The sequence below is a fragment of the Nannobrachium achirus genome, assembly GCF_963921795.1.
Source record: "Nannobrachium achirus genome assembly, chromosome: 17".
Classification (NCBI taxonomy): Eukaryota; Metazoa; Chordata; class Actinopteri; order Myctophiformes; family Myctophidae; genus Nannobrachium; species Nannobrachium achirus.
Window position 1 is genome coordinate 33,940,638 of NC_137824.1, and position 24,498 is coordinate 33,965,135.

At 41.4% G+C, this 24,498-nt stretch overlaps 1 protein-coding gene across 1 annotated transcript in view; it reads left to right on the forward strand.

The window, feature by feature from the left end:
* tenm1 (teneurin transmembrane protein 1) overlaps nucleotides 1-24,498 on the forward strand; it is a gene marked incomplete at both ends in the record, with an annotated part of 491,087 nt that overhangs the window by 182,363 nt on the left and 284,226 nt on the right. Inside the window, one exon of the mRNA XM_080745426.1 lies at nucleotides 9,020-9,258. Within this exon, the coding sequence (XP_080601552.1) occupies nucleotides 9,020-9,258 (239 nt within the window). The remainder of the gene's footprint in view (nucleotides 1-9,019; nucleotides 9,259-24,498) is intronic.

Here is a 24,498-nt window from a genome sequence, read left to right on the forward strand (position 1 = left end):
GCACTTTGTATCTTTTTTATCATTATTATTATGGTATTTTATATTATTTCCCTTTGAAACCTCTTCTGTTAGTTACAGTATGTGTTGATCCTTCAGTGAACATACAAAGTATTTTAAGCCCCACCGGTGAGAGCGTGTGGCTCTGAGGATAACAATATCGGTCAGTTCACTTGGGTTTAGCTACGGTAGCTCTCACACTCTCAGGGCCAGGTTTTCTAAGCCTTTTGGCACGTCATCTCAGACGCATTCTTTGCGCCTAGAAACCTGCATATCATTTATCAAGCCGGCACACCTGCCTGGAAGTGCACCTAGCATGTCGCCACAGAAATATGCCTCTCTCCTTCATGCATAGCGTCACCGTTGGCCAGAGCTCTTGTACGTCCGCCACCGTAGCGTTCCAGGAAATGGGGAGAATAAACATGTGTTCCAATCCTTCAGTGTGGTTATTATTTAGTCACAACAACAGTGGTGGAAAAAGTACCGAAGCAAATGTATCAATACTGCTATGTAGAAATAGTCTGTTACAAGTAAGTCTGGAATTCTGGAACGGTGGCACAGTCGGTAGCGCTGTCGCCTCACAACTAGAAGGTCCTTGGTTCGATTCCCGCTGTGGGCGCTGTGGGCTTGTTCTCTCCTCCGTGTCATCAGTGCCTAAGTGGGGTTGGCAAAAGGGCCTTTCTGTGTGGATAAGGAGAAAAGAACAGGTGCGCTTCCTCTGATTGCTGCCACTGATTTGGGCGGTGGGTGCTTAGCTCTAGGTACAACTAAACTCAAGGATCCACAGAAGTGGAAAAAGCAGCACACCAAAACAAAGATGCAAGACAGGCTCAGATGCAGTGTTCCATTTTAATCTGAACGCTAACGCGTTTCGACACAAAGCCTTCTTCAGAGCAAGTTGGTGTGGAGTTTGCATGTTCTCCCCGTGTCTCCTATAGGGTAGGTACCCTCACAAAAACATGCAGTAATCCTGGTCTCTAAACTGCCTCTCCCTGGCCAGCCGAGGCGCCTGATGGAGGGGAAAGGAACTGGTTGGAATAACGTGGTCCTTCCATGCACTACTGTACGTCCAGGGGATCTCTCCCCTCAGGTGAAAAGAAGGGGACTGCCCATAAGTCCGAAGGTTCATTAGTCCGAATTACTGAGGTTAAGGTTAGGGTTAGGGTTAGAGTTAGGCATAGTATTCTTAACAAATTCGGACTAATGAACCTTCGGACTAATGAACCTTCGAACCAATGCCATGGCACCGAAAAGAAGTGGCTTGGACTACTCATGCATAGAAGGAAGCATGAGTTCAGTCCATTGCTCCCCACTGGCAGGCCCAGGATTACATTAGATAATTGTCACTGGGTGAAAATGGGTTGCAAAATCGTGGGGTTATTATAGATGCTGCTGCACTGTCTAAAGGAAGATTATGTACCTGTACACAAGATGTAACAACAACGTTGAACCTTGAATATGCATCTACTGTATGGGATGGTCACACATAGTAGATATTATGTTGTGATTTACGGATCAGATTCGCCTATGGAACTTCCGAGCATCTGAAAAGCAGGTGCAATTAAGCACAGGAAGGCTGTGTTAACAGACGCTTGAGGTGGAGATGACAGTAATTGCAGCAAAGAGACACAGCCGGTAAGTCTCAAGGACGAGAATCAAGCAATAATCAGCTAAATAATGAGCTGCTGCCTTAGTGATTCAGACGTTAATTCCATTAATCATTTTAAACTTGAAGTACAAAGTTATTTTCAGTCAGTTCTAACCAAAATGGCTATTATCTCAACGTGTTCCTTGCAACATAATCACTAAAATATCGTCACTGTCGGGCAGAAACCTCGTATCTCCAAGTTTCAAATGTGTACGTCTTTTGGTAAAGCAAAGCCCTGCTTCATCATACAAGACTGTCGCACAAAACTAGTGAAAACAGCCGATCTACAAGCACACAACGCCTCGCGATGTGTGCTTGTAGATCGGCTGTTTTCACTAGTTTAGTACATTTTATAGATGATAAATACAAAACGAACGGTTTTGGACATACAAGGTTTCCACCCAACAACGACGATATGCTATAAATATAAGGTGCGGAGAGTGAAAATTATAATGTAGGGGTGCCTCGGATTAAAAAAAATATTTTTGGGGTGCCCTGAGACAAAAAGGTTTGGGAACCCCTGGGATAGAGGGCTCCATGCAGGGACGGGTCAGCTCAACTCGATTATAGAAAGCGGTCTGAGGGGGTTCCAGGTGCAGATTCAGAGTATAATCAAGTAAAAAGTTATAATCTGCACTCACAATGCCAAGAATAAGAGTCTTTTTTAATGAAATTTCAGCAGCAGCAGCAGCAGGCCAACAGACGCGTTTCGGCTAGGCCGAAAAGTTACACTGATGACGGCCTAGCCGAAACGCGTCTGTTATTGGCCTGCTGCTGCTGAGATTTAATTTAAAAAGACTCTTATACTTGGCATTGTGAGGGCGGATTATAACTTTTTACTGGATAGAGGGCTCAGCATTGTAGGCTGAAGCCTGGGTCAAACCCTGAGCCATTTTCAGTGTGCGACACGGCCACGCGATGTTGCATGAATATAGGCTTGAAGCCTGCAACATTTTCCAAACAATGTCAAACCTTTTTCATCTCAAAATAAGACCTCCATCACATGGCGTATAGCAGAGGTCTTCATCAGAGGGTCCGGGACCCCTAGGGGGTCCTCAGAGTTACTACAGGGGGTCCTCCAAATCTAATAAGAACAAAAAGATGTCATAGCGGTGCCAATGAACAGATGCAGTGCCCTGCTGAAGTTTGTCTGTACTGTGTTGTACTTTTACTCCACTACATTTACCTGAAAACGTATTATTCAAAAACATACTGTACATTAACCACTTCAGCACAATATACATTTTTGGCCATTTGAAAATAGCCGAGCAAGCTCGCGATGCAACGCATTGTGAGCTTGTAGATCTGCTATTTTCGAAATATTTTTATACATTTGAAAACTTGTGAAAAGGGACATTTCTACATAATGAGTACTCTCTACTTTAGGTACTTAAGTACATTTTGATACCAATACTTTTGTACTTTTACTCAATTAAATTTAGAATTCAGGACTTCTACTTGTAACAGGGTATTTCTACTTCAGTATTGATACTTTTAGTAACAAATTTGAGTACTTTTTCCACCACTTAATTTGTAGAGTTTGAAGTTTGGTGTGTCAAACAATATATTAGTTAAGACCCTGTAAATCCATTATTTTTACAGTTGACGCTACAACAGGGATGTTGGACCTTTTCTGATCAAACTCTTTGGTGTGGATTATATTTGAGATGAAAATGCATCTAAATAAAGTACTGTGGGTTAGATGTGTTGTTATGTTGTCATTAGAAATGGAACAGGGTCTGTTTCATAATGTTATTCTAGGCTACAGGGATGTTTTTGTAATGCGGAAAATAATTATGATCAAAGGTGCAAACAGCATTGTTAATCTCTATTTCTTTCTTTCCTTTTTTTAATTTTTAATTTTGTTTTACCTTGTGAAGCATCTTTTGATGATACTGGATTGCCTCAAAAATGTTCACAGCAAGAAAAGGCAAATATAACTAATTATACTAAATCTCAAATTGTGCCTTGTTGGGAGTATATCATTTAATTGTCTCTCACTTATACCCTACTTTATATACTTTACATAATAGGTCCCCTCCTTTTTTCCCTCTATATCAAACGCCTTTGCTCAAACCAACAGTCAACAATGCATCACATTCTGACGCGTTATGTGCAGTGGCGTCAGTTCAGCAAAAGCTAGGGTATGGCAAAGATGGGAGTCCTCATGGAAAATAGGCATTACATTTTGGATAACACGGTTCTATTGTGAAAATAGCAGATCAACGCCTCGCAGAGCATGTAGATATACCATTCTGTCAGGATGGGGAGAATACAAGTGTGATCAAGTGACCATTTTGTTAAATTTTGCATTTGTAGTTATTTTACTGTAATTTAACAACATAATAACCAGAACAGTTAGACAAAGAGACATTCATGGATTTATATTTAAAATTATTTTCCCCCCTGGACCCAGGGTATGGCAGCTGCATACCCCTGCCATACCCAATTGACGCCCCTGGTTATGTGAGCTTATATTTGCAGACTGTTCGCCCCAATTTGTCTCTATGACATGCCCAGAATATAGGCTTGTGTGTTTAAAGACATTTTCAAAACACTGGTATTATAAATCCTGTCCTACCACAGCACATGTCACCCGCCCTGAGGGGGTGGGGCAGCTTTGACAGGGGGTGTTTGGGGAGGACGGTCCTGTAATGGGAAGGTGTACCACGGGCCTGTCCTGTGTGTGATGCACTGGATCCTCAGGCAGCTTGTCTGACAAGTCGCATCATTTAAAACAAAGAGTGTTGAATGGTGGGGGTGGGGGAGTCCTAAACTCCGCCGCCACGGAGGCGTTTAAAAGGAGTTTGCGTCAGACGTGCGGCAGAGTGAGAACGCCGGGCATACATTTACATAAACAGGCTTACAGAGTAAGACATTGGGGATCCTTTTAGTGAAGGTGAGGACCACACTGTTCCAGGTTAATTGTCAAAGCGTTAACGACAGATAAGGTGCCGAACTTGGAGTTTTTTTCCCCCTCCACATCATGCAGCACTTTGCGTCTGTAGAGGAGATGCATGCTATATATGCCAGGAGTTCATAGATTCCATCGTTTGACAGCACAATCATCAGTGTATTTTGGATTCATGTCAATTTGTGTTTTCAGATATTTAACCACTTGAACTGTCAATACTTAATAAACTTGACCTTTCACTCTGTACTTAGTGTGCTCTTTTCCCCCCTCTACACCAAAACTCTGTCGAAAATAGCAGATCTACAAGCTCACAACGCCTCGCAGCGCGAGGCGTTGTGAGCTTCTAGATCTGCTATTTTTGGCTAAAGTTCGCTGAATATGGACACTAGGGTTCAAGTGGTTAATATACAAAAGGAGAGAAAAAAAGTTTCTATCACTCAAAGATTTGGAGGACCCCCTGTAGTAACTCTGAGGACACCCTAGGGGTCCCGGACCCCCTGATGAAGACCTCTGCTATACGCCATGTGATGGAGGTCTCTGCCTTGATAATCTGTAATGCTGCAACACCTAAGTTTGTCCTTAGGCGAGTTTGTGTAAAGCCAGTGGTTCTCTAACATTTGATATGTAAAGATTTTGGCCACAGATCCAGACACAGAAGAGACGATTTGGTCAACTTGTTTTGAACATATAGCAGATGTACACCATGCATCATCAGGCTTCAAAAGTAGCTGATCTGCAAGCTCACAGTCATGATGCCGAGATCATGACACACTGAGCTTGTAGATCAGCTTTTTTTGAATAGTCCCCTGAATAAATGTAATCACAGGAGCTCTAAATTCCTCATTAGTGGTATAGCAGCTGATGCTGATTACAGCCAAGGCAGAGTTGCTACTGAGATGAGGAGACCTTCCCTGTTCATCACCTACATAATATGTGTTTATGGTAGTGTGTCGATGCACAAAGGTGAGAGTATCTATGTTGTCATGGGGCTAGGGTTGCAGTTGTTTAGTGCTTCATATCATATCTGTGAGAAAGCTGTTTTGTTTGTGAGAAAACTGTTTAGTTGACTAGCCTGGCTTGGAGCCTGCAAATTGTTTCTTACTTTTGGTTATACAGTACGTATCTTGAGTAACTATGCACAGTATTATTTTTTTTGTTGTGTTTTTAACTATATATAAATCACACAGCCCTTCATAACCTGCATGAGCCACTCTAATTCACCAGCTTACGCTTCAGGTTCAGCCCATGTAGGCTATACCTTTTCGGCCAAATAGTCATCTTGTTGACTAAAATGCACTGTCTTCTGTTTTGTTTTAAAAAGAAGTCATGACCAACATAAATAAACTAACAAGCTTTCTTTGAGACTCAAGTCACCCCCCTGATGTGTAAAGGCCTTACACCTATTGCAAGTTGACAATAACCACTCTGAATTTGAGACAACACAAATGTACGAAAAATGTAACAATTTGCACCTGGGTATGCAAATCCTGCCTGCCCTAGAATATCTTGCTCTACATTTAGCCCTTTCCTGATTTCATGACCCATTTATGTAATGTTTTATTGATCTTGACTGTGACCTTGACATTTGATCTTTTTGACCTAAAAATGGATCAACACAGGATAAGCAAAGCCACTCCCCTATTTTTTGGTTGTTTATTTCATTATTATTCTAATTCATTTCATAGAGTTAAAAATTGTTAAAAAGATACAGATAAAAAGGTCATGCATAAGTTTATTTTATCTTGCCATTGTTTTATCTAATCTATTTGTGTCATTTAAAACTAAAATAGTCACTGTGTTTCATCCCTGCCAAGACGTCACATACAGAGTTCCTTTGCACCACTAGGGGGCAAACACACTTCAGTGAGTGCAACAGGTTTCTGTCAGTGAAGAAGCCTTACATACTAGAGAGTGCAGACTGGACAGAACATGTGTTTCATCCATGTTTATGTGTTTGTAAACTGTATTTGCAGGTGAGATATGTGGGCTAAACATACAGTAGAGTAGCATATATGGTCAGGGAGCATGTTGAGGATGGAAGTGTTGTCAGTTTGTTTATTTCCACAGTGTTTGTGTTGTCATGTCCTGCTCTGGTGTTTGGCTAGGTGACTTAGCATAGCTTGGCAGCTAAAGCTAACATCTAATGGAGGAGTGACTGCACAGGCTCCAGGTTGCTACTGTAGGGAACTCTGTTGTATGAATGGAATAATTCCACTAACCTGGAGCGTGTTGCTGTTACTACATGTCATCTTTTCGACAACCGACTCTAACCCTCACCCTAACCTTAACCTCCGTGGAGTGAGTCGCTAACCCTCCGGTCGAAATGATGGGCGTTCGCAAAAATGTACCCCCACTAACCCACCATCATAGTTACACTATATTGGAAGCACAGTACTATTGTTGATGCAATGTGCTTATTTTATTTGGTTAAACGATTTTTGATTTATGATTATTTCATGTTTATGTACAGTAGTGTCAGTCAGAGAGGAAGCCCTCATATTGTCAGTGCATACTGGACTGAACCAACATGTGTTTCATTCATGTTTATAAACTGTCTTTGCAGTTTGTTCAGTAAACTGAGCATGAACCACACATATATGGACTCATCATTTCATTGAAGTGTGTAACAGTAGCCTACTGATAATTCCCACTGAGTCCCATTAAAATTAAAGCAGAAAAAAACGGGGCAGACGGGTGATTAAAATACGTGCCGTATTGCTTTGGTCAGGGTAATCAATATACATGATGAGTCACAGCAACATAGACTCCCGTTACAGTTGCTGGTTGTAAAATCTCACCACATGTGGGCATGTCATCAGAGACAAAATCTTTCCTCAAGAAAGATCAAACAATATAAATAATTTAAAGTTGTGAAAATAGCAGATCTACAAGTCAATCATACGTTGTCTATTTTCACCATTCACCATAGGCATATGGTATAAACACAGCATAGCACATCCACATGGACGCAAACCAATGGCTCATTCATAATATAAAAACTGAAAACGGCAGTAGTGCAAAACAAGTACAGTAAAATAGATTATAGTGAATAGCCTTTTCAGATGTGCCATTTATTGCACTTTGACAGCACTCCGCTTTTGATTACACAGCTTGATGGGAGCTTAAACATGTAAGTTGCTTAGTCAGTGGACACTAAGCATTTATACATTAAAGTGCATGTACTGTAGATTTGAGCATACTGTATAGAACATGGACATGTCACAAAACATGGTGGTCACAAAACTTTTCTAGGTACAGTTGTCAGTCAGTTTTTCTTAGTTCAGCTGGTGAGTTATTAATAGACCACAATGCTTATTTGTGTCATCCTGTTTGACTGTACTGCCTGCACTGTCGATAATCTTAATTAAATAAATATTCTTTAAATCAAAACGTGCACTAAATAAGTAACTAACTAGCTGTCCATATTTGACTTATTTAGGAAAACCTTAACTTGCCATCTCCCACAGTAAGACGACACAGGCACCAGCACTGATTACAGTTCATTTTCAAATGTATTCGTTTTAATTATCCACAATATCTCAAACAGTATATGGACCCTTTCACTTCTAATCATCATCTGAGTCATTGTTCACAGATTTATTTTAAAGTTCCAACCAATGTTTTTAACTCATTTGGCAAAAAAACCTTTAGGTTTAAAGCGCTTCCGACTGGAACAATCTACCTGCTCATATTTGGTCAATAACATCTTTTCAATTGTTCAAAACGGTCCTCTCCTTGAGATGACTTGTTCATGCTTTCACTAACAGTATAACATATCTTTGATGCAATGATTCATAGATGTGCTCTGTGTTTTGTTGTTTGTTAATTTTGTGTTCCTCCCTGGTTGATGTTGTTTTGATCTGTCCTGTTTATTCTTAATTTTCTCTTATTTTGTGTTGTAGTGTTTTGTCTTGTTACTTTTCGTTTTGTTCTGTTTGCTATGGATATGTTTATGTATTCTGTAATTTGCGGACCACCTTGAAAACGAGATGGTTCATCTCAAGGACATATTCCCAATAAACAAATGCCAATGGCTATAGATGTGCCATTTCAAAACTTCACACGTCCTGCCATTGGCAAGACAGTAGATTTTCAGGGGATTTACTGAACATTGAGCTTGTAGATCAGATATTTTGGCTATTTTTATGATCTTCTGCAACTTCGAAGTTTAAATTTACCTCTGAAGGTGGATTCTGCTTTTCAATGGGAATGGAGTGGTTTCTTGCCATTTGGGAGTTTCTGCAAAAATACGCTCCATACAAATTAGAAAGGCAAAACGGGGAAAGAAGCCTGTAGAGAAAATGCATTTACAGGACATTTTCAGGAAAAGAGCTGTAAATACCGAAGACTTGAAGCGGCACATCTGTAGCTAACTATTCAAGTGACCAAAGTCAGCTATCGCCGTCCGTCACTAGCACTCTTTAAATGTCTCTCTCTGTCCGTTTTGCTTTTTTCCGCAGGCACTTCCTGTTCAAGCAGGGCTCCGGCTCGTCGGCCCTGCTGTCGGGTGCGGGGCAGGGCTACCCGCTGACCTCCGGGACGGTGTACTCCCCTCCCCCGCGGCCGCTCCCCCGCGGCAGCGTGACGCGGCCGCTGTTCACCTTCAACAAGCCCCACCGCTGCTGCAACTGGAAGTGCACGGCGCTGTCCGCCTCGCTGCTCACGCTCACCCTGGCCCTGCTCCTCACATACGTCATCGGTGAGTCCCGGCTTTGATTTAAAGTGATACACAGGGGTGTCGCGCCCAATTCTGGGCCCGGGGTACAAGGATTCACTGCGGGCCCCCCATGAATGTTCTTCATGGGGGTAGGGGGTTCAACCTATTTCGACTGGGAACGCATTATTACGCGTTATTTCGTGCTTTAACTATTGAAAAATAGCAGATCCCCAGCCCGCGCTGCGAGCTTGTAGATCTTCTATTTTTGAAAAATCTTGATCATTCGTGCAAGTCTTTGAATATTTCAAATCCTTCTAAGGTTTTTTGAAAAACCTATGTTTCTATGTCAGTGTTGCTCAAACTCTTTCATGTGGAGGACCCCCAAAATGATATGTATTTGGCCACGGACTCCCATCTCAAAATATTTAGTTCCAGGGACCCCCCACAAGCAACACTTGAGTTACAAATGTTTGCTTAAAAAATACATATATTCAAAGATTTGCACACATTTTCACGACTTTTTCAAAATAGCAGATCTACAAGCTCACACTGTGAGATTGTATATCGCGCTATTTTTCAATAGCTAAAGTATAAAATAATTAAGGCCCCTCCACCTTGGGCCCTAGTAACTCAGTCCCACTTTTCCCCCCCTTGTGACGCCCCTGGTGATACATAATTCAGGTGTATCTGTTTAGAAACCAACAGCCCCAGAGTCTGACCGCTCTTGTCTGCAGAGTCTTCGTTAAAGCCTGGTCGCAGATCGATATAGAACCTTGGGAAAAAAACAAAACAAACAAAAACAATAACTTTACTAACAGGGAACAAAGGAATAATGAGAAACTCTGCGAGTTCGGGAATGTAACGACGCGTTGCAAACAGAAAGGGCAGTTCGGTTAAGGAGTTTCGTGTTTGAAGGAGTTTGCGGGTAATCTTCGCTCCTAATTGATCGTTTGCCCGCGTAAAACTTTTGGAGGGAAAAAGTTCCCAGGGTCGCGTCGTCGTATCGAAGATCATCGCGGGGGTTGTCAAAGTCAAGTGCCAAAACAGAAAAAAATCACTCATCGATCGCACTGCGATCTCTACCAGCCTCTGCTCTGTTCACTGCCCCCACCTCCCCCAGCCCCCACCCATCCCCCCTCCTCCTCCCCCATCCCCCTCCCCCTCTTCATTCCCCACCTGCAGTGATACTCAAGGTCGCGTTGGAGCAGGCGGGGGTTCACATAATCACACATGCACATGCACTCACACGCACTCGCGCACACAAACGTGTACTTAAAGCACACACACGTGCACCCACATATATACGCATGTGCAAACACACACGCACGCACACACACACACACACACACACACACACACACACACACACACACACACACGCATAATTATGTCTGCACAGATACACATGCATATGAATAGGCGCACACACACACACACACACACACACACACACACACACACACACACACACACACACACACACACACACACACACACACACACACACACACACACACACAGGGGAGAGAGGGAGGGGGGGGGGGGGGGGTTGAAACCCATGTAGATTAATCCCCAAGCTGAACCATGCTATTCCATTAATGTTCCGGCCCGGGTAATTAGTGCGTTAGTGAGGAAGCGCGAGCAGCGACTGGGAGACGACTTCACCTTTTAATTGGTGTCGCGCTCCGCTCCTGCCTCGCCTTGATGATTGATCCCCGCATTGATGTTCCCTATGGCAACACCGCCCCGAGACGCACGGGAACGCACTGTATGCATACGTTTAGCGCTCTGCCCCGGCCTACTGTATCAAAAGATGTTCAAATACGGCTCTAAAAGGGGGTGACGGGCTTAATGTCTTTGTCTGGGGAGGGGAGGTTGAGAACCCAGGGGTGCTGATTAGGTTCCCTCGTCAACTTTAATGATCCCGTGATCCTCATCAATTAATTAAAAGCCCCACCGACAGCAAGAGAATGAAGCGTAGCTTTTAAGAAAAGACGAATGGCTTGAATTTACAGTCTTGTGTTTGAAATGTAACCGCGCTGTAGGACTTTCTTCTGTTCATGAGCAAGGGGCACCAGAAAAAAAGAAAGAAATATCTCTTTGTAAATTGGCCAACCTTGTCAAGTGCTTTGTGTAATAGACTACCCAGTAATGTAATACAACTTTATTTTAATAATATATTAAGTTGTAAATTATTACATTATCTGTGATGTAATTATATAAAAAAAAAGATATAGTAAAACTAAATACATATGATATTCCTTTTATATAACAGTCATGCCTTTTATTGGTTAACAGTAATAACCGACAACGGATAACGATTTCTTTGTTTATTTAATCATTTTTATGGCTCTGTCATCAACACTCACAGTTCTGCAACTGACTGGGACTGCACTGTTACCAAGCAACACATTAACTACTGTAGCTTGCTACTTTGTCAACACGTCTACACCTTACCACAGGCCAGTTGCTTTGTATTATGTACATTCTGTGCTGTATGTGATATAAGAGTCTGCTGGCAGTCGCTTCGGCGGCACGTGTGATGCCGATGAGCAAAAATAGATAAAGACTGACTGGTATTATATGTTTTTATACCTGCTTCTGGTCACACTGAATATTCGTGATGATAACCACAGCACTGGGGTCTCTATTTTGGCCTGCAAGCTCACAATGCATCTCATCTTAAGGCATTTATTTCTATTTAGCTTTCTTTTCTTTACTTAATTACTTATTATAGGGCTTAAAGGCAGGGTAAGTGATTTCAGTTTTCATGCAGGTGACAGGCGAGGGCCTTCCTCCAATCATGATCAAGTGGGGCGGGCCTTGGTGCGCATAAGGCCCGCCCGCACTCGACCATGATTGGAGGAAGGCCCCAATCTATCCTTTTTTTTTTTGAATATTTTGTTTTTATTTTCAATTTTCTCAAAAGTACACAATGCACAACACACAATTCTCCCATTCCCCCTCCCCACACCCCACATACAAACCCACATACAAACAAAACATAAACATAGTACAAATAATAGTACATAAAAGAAATAATAGAAAATAAAATAAAACAAGAAGAGACAATTATACTGTATAAACATTAGATAGCTTCAGGAGGCAACCGACCAGACTGAGGCAGGTATAAATAACTTACAACATCTCTGACACAGGTAATGACAACGTTTCCATATGGGTCAAATAGGGTTGCCAGATTTTCAAGAAAGTCTCAAATCCTGTTTGACTTCTCAGAATATAAGTAATTTTTTCTAGCGGAACACAGCTATTCATTTCTGCGAACCATTTTGCAATGGGGACGGGAGAGTCAGACTTCCAAGTTATTGAAATACATTTCCTAGCAACTCCGAGTGCCACCTCGATAAACTTTATTTTGTGTTTTCTTATATTTGCACTGATGGTGGTGAAATTGCCCAATAGGCAAAGTTCAGGGTCTAATGGGAAGGGGGCATCTATAATTTTAGCCAGTGTATCACAGAGATCATACCAGAATGTTTTAACCTTAACACATTGCCATGTACAATGTAAAAAGGAGCCCTCTTCTGTGCCACATCTAAAACACATGTCTGATATCTCAGATTTGTATCTATGCAACTTTTGAGGTGTATAATAAAGTTGGTGGAGAAAATTATAGTGGGTCAATCTGTACCTGGAATTAATTGTAGCAGAGAGGCTATCACTACACAGATCTGACCACAAAGATTCATCAATAGTAATATTTAAGTCTGACTGGCCCCAATCTATCCTGATTGGAGGAAAACCTGTCTCCTCCACCAAAACTGAAACTGCTTTTTTCTCCTCACAGGGGATAAGGCTGAAGTCCAAATATGGACCAAACATAGACCCATTTTATTATTTGAATTAATGAAATCACTTACCATACCTTTAAGTGGTAAAGAAAATGCAAGCGCCCCTTCTCTTCTGAACCCTGTCTAAAAGTGTATTTGTGCATAGGAAATAGGAGAATATAGAAAAGCGACAGATCATGTTTGGGTGAGTGAAATTCAGTACACAGACCTTTTCCCCCTCTTTTCACTATACAGTATACTCAGTGCTACAGAAGAGAGAAAGAGAGTTCCGTCACGCTTAGAACTCGTCGCAAAGCGGGCTGCTATGGACTATGGTTCCAAACATTGGAACTTCCTCATTGAGATAGACAGCATTTCCGCTTTCCATTCTCACAATGGGAGCCTATGACATAGTGACATAACTGTCTCTTCAACGGGTCTGAGTACATTGTATCTGTAGAGCAGGGGTTTTCAAAGTGGGTGACCGGGCGCCCTGGGGTGCCACGACGGCAGTGCTGCGAGATAATTCGATAATATTTGGAATTTATTTGGACACTTGAAAAAATATTTAGTATCATTTTAAACCTGAAGTACACAGTTATTTTCAGTCAGTTCTAACCAAAATGGCTAATATCTCAACGTTTTCCTTGCAACATAATCACTAAGATATCGTCACTGTCGGGCAGAAGCCTCGTATCTCCAAGTTCCAAATGTGTACATCTTTTGGTAAAGCAAAGCCCTGCTTCATCATACAAGACTGTCGCACAAAACTAGTGAAAACAGCCGATCTACAAGCACACAACGCCTCGCGATGCTTGTAGATCCGCTGTTTTCACTAGTTTAGTACATTTTATAGATGATACAAAACGTATGGTTTTGTACATACAAGGTTTCCACCCGACAACGACGATATGCTATAAATATAAGGTGCTGGGAGTGAAAATGATAATGTAGGGGTGCCTCGGATATAAAAAAAATATTTATGGGGTGCCCTGAGACAAAGACGTTTGGGAACCCTATGCCATAGTGACGTAACTGTCTCTTCAACGGGTCTGAGTACACTGTATCTGTAGAGTTATGTCAGGAGAATCATAATGAAACTGCGACACAGGTCTCTCCCCTGCATTGTCACATCAGTCAGACACTGAAATTCCTGCCTCTCTCCGCACACAAAAGGTGGTTTTCTCTCACCTTCACTTCAGTGTTCCACCTATTCACACGCAATGAGTTCTGGGCTCAGAGTGTGGCTGGAGATTACATAAAGCTCCAATCCATAACTTTCATGTCCTACCCACGATGCTTGTCCTCCTGTGCACACGCAAAAATGTCTACTGCCTAGCTAATAAAGAAATATGTTTATTTTCTTTTTCTTTTTTTTATAGAGACACACATAACAAATACATGACAATAAAAATACAAACTGCAGTAAAATAACTCAAATGACACCACATACAAAAAACAAACAAACATCAACTTCAAAGTATTGGTTAGTATTAAATCATTACTAAAATAAGAGCACATATACCATTAACACCCACAGAGTCCTATGCCACGAGGCCGAATAAGTGCCTGCACCCTACTCCTGATTCCTCCATTAAGTGAGAAAGGTCATTGCCCTTGATATACTGAATACATTTCCCCCATATTTTCTCAAACAGCTCTTGTTTGTTTTTGAGAGTGTATGTTGAATCTTTCTAAGGGAAGGCACATAGATAGTTCCTTAAACCACTGAGCGATGCTAGGTTTTTCTGCTTTTTTCCCATGAAAGGGCGATAACCCTTTTGGGCTTGTAGGAACCTGAGGTCCATACATTTTATCTCACAGCTTTTCATCTTATAAAGGCTAATAAGAAGCCTAATAAGAAGAGTTTGGGATCTAGCTCAATGTTAACTAGTAGAATCTGCTGTAGCTCCTTTCTGACCTCCTCCCAGAAGACTGGAGTTTTGACCTTCATGCACTCTCTCTTACCACTAAGAACAACCATTAGTTGTCCTTCCCGAGTCCCGACCACAAACACCGTCAAACAATTATATTATCCCAGAGTATAATTTGTCAGGATTCCTTGTTCCCCGTTGTCTCATTCTGTAGAGGTCAAAGAAAGGCAATTTTTTAATTGTATTTTTTACCTTGCAGTTGCACATCTGGTTACTAGGGATGGGACGATATGAAAATGTCATATCACGATTATTGTGACAAAAGAAATCGCGATTTATGATATTATCGCGGTAATCAAAAAAACATTATCCTGGTGCGGAATATTTGCCAAAATATTACCGATCTACAAGCTCACAACGCGGCGACGCGTGTGAGCATGTGAGTTTTGGCAAAGAGATTTGTTAGAGAGCAAAAAAAAGACTGTATCAAGTACGTATATTATATGTACCTTTTACCAATTATAGAGGGTTTAAATGGTACTGGATATGCAGCTCAGCAAATAAAAAGTGAATTGATCCCAGTGCATGACGGAGGACGATATCACGATAATTTAAATCTCCACCATACGATTAACGTGAGTGTTTTTTATCACGATAAACGATAATATCACGTATTGTCCCATCCCTACTGGTTACATGTGATAATGTGAAACAAGGCTGAGCTTTTTGTGTTTTGTTGAGAGCACACACCTAACAAAAGTCCATTTATATTACATATTGATGGTGAAATACAGATGTGCCATTTCAAACGTCACACGTCCTGCCATTGGCAAGACAGTCGATTTCCAGTGGATTGACAGAACATTGAGCTTGTAGATCAGCTATTCTTGCTGTTTTTATGACCTTCTCTGACTTCAAAGTTTAAATCTACCTATGAAGGTGGATTCATCCTTTCAATGGGAATGGAGTGGTTTCTTGCCATTTGCAGGTTTCTGCAAAAATACGCTCCATTCTCCATAAAAATTAGAAAAGCAAAGAAAGAAATCTGTGGAAAAAAACGCATTTGCAGGAAAAGAGCAGTAAAGCCCAAAAGCAACAACAAAACTTGCTCACGGCAATGCAAGTCGTCGTTGTCGGGAGAAAACCTTCTATGTCCAAAACCGTTTGTTTTTTATTTATCATTTTTAAAATGATATAAACTAGTGAAAACAGCCGATCTACAACGCCTCGCGGTGCGAGGCGTTGTGTGCTTGTAGATCAGCTGTTTTCATTACTTTTGTGCGACGGCCTTGTCTGATGAAACAGGGCTTTACTTCCCTTGGAGATACGAGGTTTTGGCCCGACAGTGACAAAGTATTGCATAAGTGTTGCACTTGGCCGCCCGCCCAGCGCAACACAGTGCCTCGGAACACAAGAAAGTGTTGTTCAAATAGAATCCATTTTCGGCACACTGTGTCATCTATTTCTCACCTTCAAATGTTTTCAAAAACATTATCGGGAGCAACGATTAGTTGTATAAGACATTGTGTGTTTGTTTACATGGCTTTCATGTTTGACGCGGCATGACATTCAAGCAGTGCATCAGGCGCTCCGAGCCTTTGATTGGACATCGGTCTGTTATAGTGTGGAGCCGGAGCGGTCATCATTATCAAGGAGAAATTTACCAATCTGAATCAAGCATTCAACCAAGCCGTGTAATAACTGTTATCAAAACAGACTATAGCTACTACAGACTAGCTACTACAGATTACTACAGACTGGCAGTTGATTGAAGTCAAGAGAAAGGTCGGTTGAAAGGTGTGAAATCGTTGAATGCGCCTGAGAGCAGACAACGACAGATGGCTACTATGGTACTAAAATAGCCTATGGCTTGAACACGTACTAAACTCATCTAGTGCCAGCGATTACGGTCGGTAGAGAAGGGCGAGGTAGAGAAGCACTCGGCCGCGGCGACATCGAAGAGTGTGACGAGGAGCCTTGTCGTCAGCATCGGATGAGTTAACAAATTGTATTTTATATCGCTTTTCTAAATACTCAAAGCGCTTTACAATGGTTCATTCATACATACAGTACATTGGGAGAAATTATAACGATAATTTACACACCAGAAGCGTGATGAATAAACAATCCCAAAACGAGCTGGGGAATATATTTGGCATTCAAAAGCGACAACAACCCGTCGCAACGCAACACGCTGTGACACGTCGCAACGCAACACGTGAGCCTGCGCCACACCGTCGTGCGGTGAAGTAGCTCATGTGGTTAAGCTAACAGCTTAGTGGAGGACGTACATCACTTCATCCAGCCGGGGCAGATCGCCCATTCACAGGATTCTGTTTGCCCCATTCAGAGCGATTGTGCCTGCCTGCGGGCTTAATACTGGGTGGTTCACTCATTTCCCGGAAACTAACATAGCCGATAATGAGACAATGACATTTTCCCTCTCAAATGAAGCTTCCCAATTAGCGCGGCACGCGGACGACGAGCGATGGGAGAGATAGCGACACAGTGACACAGTTGCACCTCCTGCTGTGAGGAGACTGAAGACGCTTCTCCTCGCCGTCTCTCGTCCTGTCCTCCTCCCGTCTCCTCCTCCTCGCACTCCCTGTCACCTCCCCCCCACGCCTCCTGGTGCTGCAGGGGCCTGTGAATTGCTTTGTTAATTTGTTTATGTCCCCCAGCCCAAGCCCAGCCCCCCATCCCTCCCCTGCTGTTGAAGCTTTGTTATTAGGCGCGGCACGGCCATCAGATATGAGAGGCGGGCATTATGATATCAGCGGAGGCACTTAAGGATAGATAGAGGACAGATAAAGATTGTATCTGCAACTTTGATGAGGATTGCGACCGACAACCGCTCATTTTCCCATTATTTTTAGAGTGTCTGGTCGACCGCATTCGGCGACTAAAACTATGATGAAATCGTTGACTACCTTTTTTCACTAAATCAAAACTAAATCAAAACTAAGCTATGATGACTAAATGTGTTGATTATTTCGTCAACAAATAAAAAATATACTAAAACACGTTGTGAGCTTGTAGAACTGCGGTTTTGAGCATGAAACCAAGTGTAAAATCCGGCATTTCGATGCCATCCTGCCCGCCAAAATAAATCAATTGTAGATTTAGTCGACTAAAACTATTTCCCATGCAAAAATATGACGAAAACTAAATTACATTTTATTCATAAGACTGACTAAAACGAAAAATAAATAAATAAAATGCAGGGCACAGACCCATGTGAGTGAGTGTTACACGAAATGCGTTACTTACAACTTTTTGTGACCTGCCTTCATGGATGGAATGGGAGGGAGGAACTGAAGTCGATAGGTAACGAAATGGTGCGTCTTAGCGTGACACACTGACGGACATGAGGTGGATGTTTTCATTGCGACCGTAAGGTCGCAGTTTAGTATGAAAACCTCCACCGGCCGTCCGTCGGTCACACGTGCGGTCGACCGCACGTCACACGTGCGGTCGACGTGTGATGAGGTCACGATGAGTCATCTATGCCCAAATATAGATTTCTAGGTCAGATGGCCCATAGAGTTTGTGATGTCAAACCTAGCAACCCAATATAAACAAACCTGATGTCAGACCTGAAGTATCCTTTTATACCCATATATGGAGATACAGAGATCTCCATATATGGGCATATTAGAAAGCCCATATATGGGCATATACGGATGACATCAGGGATATCCATATATGGGCATAAAAGGGACAAGGGCTTACAGTTAAGAGATCTCCATATATGGGCATATCAGAAAGCCCATATATGTTCATATACTGATGACATCAGGAATATCCATATATGGGCATAAAAGGGACAAGGACTTACAGTTAAGAGATCTCCATATATGGGCATAAAGGGACAAGGACTGTTACAGTAGATATAGAGATGTCCATATATGGGCATAAATGAACAAGGACTGACAAACACTGAGATCTCCATATAACCTATGGGAATATAAGGGACGAGGACTGTCAGCTTGTAGACCTATTTTCTAAATATTGTTGTACATTAAAAACTTGAAATGGGTCGTTCTGCATAGTACTTGGGATTTGTTGATGTAAATGTTCACATAGAGTGTAATAATTGGTAAAACAAACTTTTGGCCTATTTGTGGAGATAAGCGACCAACGGTCGCTTATCTCCCGATTAGGGAGTCTTACTGGTACTAATTGCTTATAATAAGCAGACATGGCAACTAGGGATGGGACGATAAGCGATATTATCGTTTATCGTGATAAACACTCACGATAATCGTATCGTGGAGATTTAATTTATCGTGATATCGTCCTCCGTCATGCACTGGGATCAATTCACCTTTTATTTGCTTAGCTGCATATCTGGTACCACTTAACCCTCTAATTGGTAAAGGTTACTTATAATATACACTTCATACTTGATACAGTCTTTTTCTCGCTCTCTATCAAATGTCTTTGCCAAAAAATAGCCGATCTATAAGCTCACAACGCGTCGCAATGCGACGTGTTGTGAACTTGTAAATCTGTTCGCCCCAGGATAATGGATTTTGATTATCGCGATGTTGTCATCGTGATATGAAATTTTCATATCGTCCCATCCCTAATGGCAACACTGACAGTGGCTGTGTGAGCTGCCATTGGCTGTTTGTAGAACTGCTCGTCATGTGTCGGAGTACAGGATGAGGAGACGCCTGCCATTTGTATGTGTATGTGTCACTTATGAGGGGTCGCCATGGCAACAGCCAGAAGCCTGTGACAAAGTGAGCAGCTCGCCAAGCAGCTCAATCAAATCCTCACGTTTTCCCTTCCAAATCATACCTCGATCGCACACACACACACACACACACACACACACACACACACACACACACACACACACACACACACACACACACACACACACACACACACATACGCACACGCACACTAACACATAGAGATTGACTTCACTCGGGAATAACGTTCTCAAACGTTTTCATGTCAAGGCTTCCAAACTGATATGCATTTGGCTGCCAGCGCCCCATCTGAAAACATTCTGTGCCATACAGGATCTGCGTTGTTAAAATGTTTCTCTTTCGAGATTCTTTGCAAATTAGCAGATCTACAAGCTCACAATGCATCGCAAATTGTAGCTTGTAGATCGTCTATTTTCAAATAGCTGATGTACTGTAGAGTATGTAAGGTTAAAGTTGTTAAATGTAGCTGAGGACCCCCTGAAGCCCCCTCAAAGACCCCACTTTGAAAAGCACAGCTCTATAGAGTCCCTAATGCACCGACCAGAGGATTTGTTTACAATTAGCCATTAAAATAACTGTCTGAAATGGTTAGGCGTAGTTACTGCCTCCATCTTACAGTACATAAACGGTCTGCATTTCTAAAGCGCCTTTATCCACACGCTTTACAGATGTACATAACATTCACCCATTCACTCACCTTTATATATATATATATATATATATATATATATATATATATATATACATATACATTACATTCACCCACATTTACAGATGTACATTACATTCACCCATTCACTCACATTTACAGATGTACATTACATTCACCCATTCACTCACCGACGGTGGAGTCAACACTGGAGCTGTTAAGGCCACTTAACTTGATTGATTTGATTACTTGATTGATTGATTGAGTATTTTGGAGAACAGTACAAGTATAGTCAATAGTAGTATCTAGTCAATTGAGTAAAAGTATCAATACTGCAATGCTGAAATACTCAGTTACATGTAAAAGTCCGGAATTCAAAATGTAAAAGTACAAAAGTATTGGCATCAAAATGTACTCAAACACCAAAAGTAAAAGTACACAATAGCAGATCTACAAGCTCACAACGCATCCCGAGCTTGTGAGCTTGTAGATCAGCTATTTTCAAACAGTATAAAATAGGGCTAACGTGGTTTGTATGTTTTTTTAATATTATAACTTATATCTGCAAAGTAACTATAGTGACCAAAGTTTGCAAATAAGTGTAGTGGAGTAAAAGTACAATATTTGGATCCAAGATGTGGAAGTAAAAGTAAAAGTATTGGAAATTGGAAATACTCTTGTAAAGTACAAATACCTCAAAACCATACAGTACCAGAGTAAACGTACTTAGTTACTTACACCACTGCTAACAGGACTCTTCAACACAAAGTCAGCAGGAGCCAGGGATCCAACTGGGAACCCAAATGAACGCTCCCACATGGACCATCTAGCTCCTGCTATAGTGCTGCCAGCACATTGTGCTTACTGTAATGTAATGTATGACAATAGAAGCCATTCAGAATGATAGATGATAGAGAGGATAATAAAATAGAACATACTCCTCTTCATCTTCTTCTTTCGGCTAATTCCTATCAGGGTCGTCTCAGCGGATCATCTGTTTCATCTGCTTTTGTTCTCTGGGCCTTCCTCTGCTAGTGGTGTAAAGTAACTAAGTACTTGGGCCTTCCTCTGCTAGTGGTGTAAAGTAACTAAGTACTTGGGCCTTCCTCTGCTAGTGGTGTAAAGTAACTAAGTACTTTTACGTTAAGTACTGTAATTAAGTACAATTTTGAGGTATTTGTACTTTACTTGAGTATTTCCAATTTCCAATACGTTTACTTCTACTCCACTATACATCCCATATCCAAATGTTGTACTTTAACTCCACTACAAATATTTGAAAACACAATACTGTACTAGTTACTTTGCCGATATACATGATAATATTATAAAAAACATACATAAACCACTTCAGTGCTATTTTATTGATTATTATTGATTATAATGTTATTTGATTGATTGATTGATTGATGTTTGTATTGACAAAATATGCACAGATGTATAGGGTAATTGTACATATATGTCAAAAAGGATGTGTGCGTGCGTGCGTGCATGCGTGCGTGCGTGCATGCGTGCAGAAAAATATAAGCCCTAATACGTACATTCATACTGTTGTAAGTTGATAGACACAATAAAATGGCAAAGAGCAACATGGGTACTATGAAAGGACTCCGTTACAACTCAACTAATTGATGGTTAGGTTCAGCTGCTATTCAGCCAGCTTGTTGTGGAGTACTTTAAGTGAACCCATTTCACATAACTGCAGCAGAGAAACAAATACACACACGTCCAGTGTGTTCAGCTAAGTGTTCTGTTAGAGGGTATGCCTTGGTGCTAACCATGAAGTAGGGGTGTAACGATATAGTAACGATATAGTAAAAAATAAATTGCAATGATCTACTATATCGATATGCAAAAGCAAATATCGTACCGTTTGGCTTTGCATCGTATCGTTTTACAATGCACATAGTTTTGCAATGCAAATAATCGATTGTATGGAAACTAAGTATTTGTGCCTTATATTTAGCAATTTTGAGATGGAAAATGAAAAAGAGGGGTCTAGCTACTCTTGGTCTATCGATAAATGTTCAATCGATAAATCCATAATAATACATTTTCCCTTAAAAAAACTGCACTATTGACACGTTTCACACAGTTTTAATTCCTTTGCTAAATAGTTACTATATTGATTTTAAATCATTGAATCGAAACGCATCATATCACCATGTATGAACCAATATCGTCCATGTATCGTATCGTCAACCATGTATCGTGAATCGTGATGCGTATTGTAGCGTATATTATCCCATTTAGAACGGGTACACAAAATACATATATTCAAAGATTTGCACACATTTTCACGACTTTTTCAAAAATAGCAGATCTACAAGCTCGCAGCGCGGCACTCGGTGCCGCGCTGTGAGCTTGTGCCGCGCTGTGAGCTTGTATATCTGCTATTTTTCACTGGTTAAAGCATTCAATAATTCTAGACCTAAATGGGTTAAATGTAACGTTACACCCCTACCATGAAGGAATTCCCTTTCCTACTCAATTGCATTTAGCATTTTGTTCCTTTTGTCCTCAAGTTCAGTTGACAGAACGCTGCTGTGTGATTATATGGTTGACAATGAAATGTGGTTCACCTTTGAGTATAAAATACAGACCTACAGTATACACACAAACCTTATGTGTGAATATCGTCGCTGGCGGGTGGAAACCTTGTATGTCCAAAACTGTTACTTTTCAGGAAATGGAAAAAAGTGTTCCAACGGATCCAATGTATAGATATTATTTACTCACAAGCTCTTGTTAATACTTAGTCATTCAATAATATTTTTGAGAACTCACAGAAACACGTCACTCTTCATGATGCGTTACGTTGTGAGCATGTAGATCGTCTATTTTCTTTACTTTTATGAAGCACTCTTGTACGACGAAGTAGTACGTTCATTTACGGGGAAGAAAAAGTTGAAATGTGGAGAAATTTGTTTTTCTGCGTGACAGCAACAATATATTTGCGTGTGTGTGCATTTGAGAGTACAGTCGGTTTGTGTGTGTGTGTGTGTGTGTGCGTGCGTGCGCACGTGCAGTCTGCACACCTCTCTTGGCTGGTCCTTCATGCCTCATTGGGGCCTGTATTGATTGGTCTAGTTTCTCTTTGTTTTCAGCCCTCTCTATTTCGGTCCTGTGATGCAGCCTTTGCTAAAACGGCCCTGAAAGCTGGAGGATTCTGTGGGGTAAAATGGCTTTTAAATGCTCAGACATGCTTTGAATGGGGAGAGAGCTCCCTGGCAAAATGTCTGCCAGAAGGTCACAGAATGGCAACGGTTCACCTGACAGCCATAAACAAACAAACGCACTCATACCGGTACATGCTCGCACGCATGCATATTTCCACACGTACATGTTTTTGTACACACACACACACACACGCGCGTACGCATGCAAGCACACAAACCAGCCCTAATTATACTGGAATACGTGCTTACACCTACTGTATTAGCAATACAAAAAATAGCCGATCTACAAACTCACAACGTGAGGTTGTAGATCGGCTATTTTTTGGCAAAGATTGATTGATTGAAGACTTTATTAGAAGTTTGCATAGGAAAAGGTACAGTTTCATGACGGTACAGTTCACTGGTACAAGGTCTACTAAAAGGAGATCCATGAAAAGACTAAGCTTATTTCCACTGGAAACCATTGAAGTATCTCATATAACATTGAATGACAGACAAATAGAACACAGTACTATGCAGTAGATATGTAAAGAAAAACAAAAAAGAAGACAGTAAGTCTAAAACAAACAGTATATACAAGGAAGGGGCAGGGGAGGGTAGGGTTGGGCTAGGTTCATTTTTACCAGTTGCGAACGGCTGCTGCCTGTAAGTGGTTTTTCAGGGCAATTTTAAAGGATGCTAGTGATTCACACTCCTTTATGGCCTTCGGTAAGGCTTTCCACATTTTGGTGGTATAGCAGAAAAAAGAGTTTGACCCTTTGTTGGTTTTGACTCTGGGTTGACATTTGATAGAGAGTGAAAAATCACACCCGTGTGAAGTGGAGCTGTGTGTGTGTGTGTGTGTGTGTGTGTGTGTGTGTGTGTGTGTGTGTGTGTGTGTGTGTGTGTGTGTGTGTGTGTGTGTGTGTGTGTGTGTGTGTGTGTGTGTGTGTGTGTGTGTAGATCATGTGTACCGATTTTTGTGACATTTGAAGAAAATATGTAGGAAAAGGAGCAAAAAGTGTGTTTTGGAGAAAATTCAAGATGGCGGAAAATCTATCCTGGCGCAAATGGGCGTGGCCTATA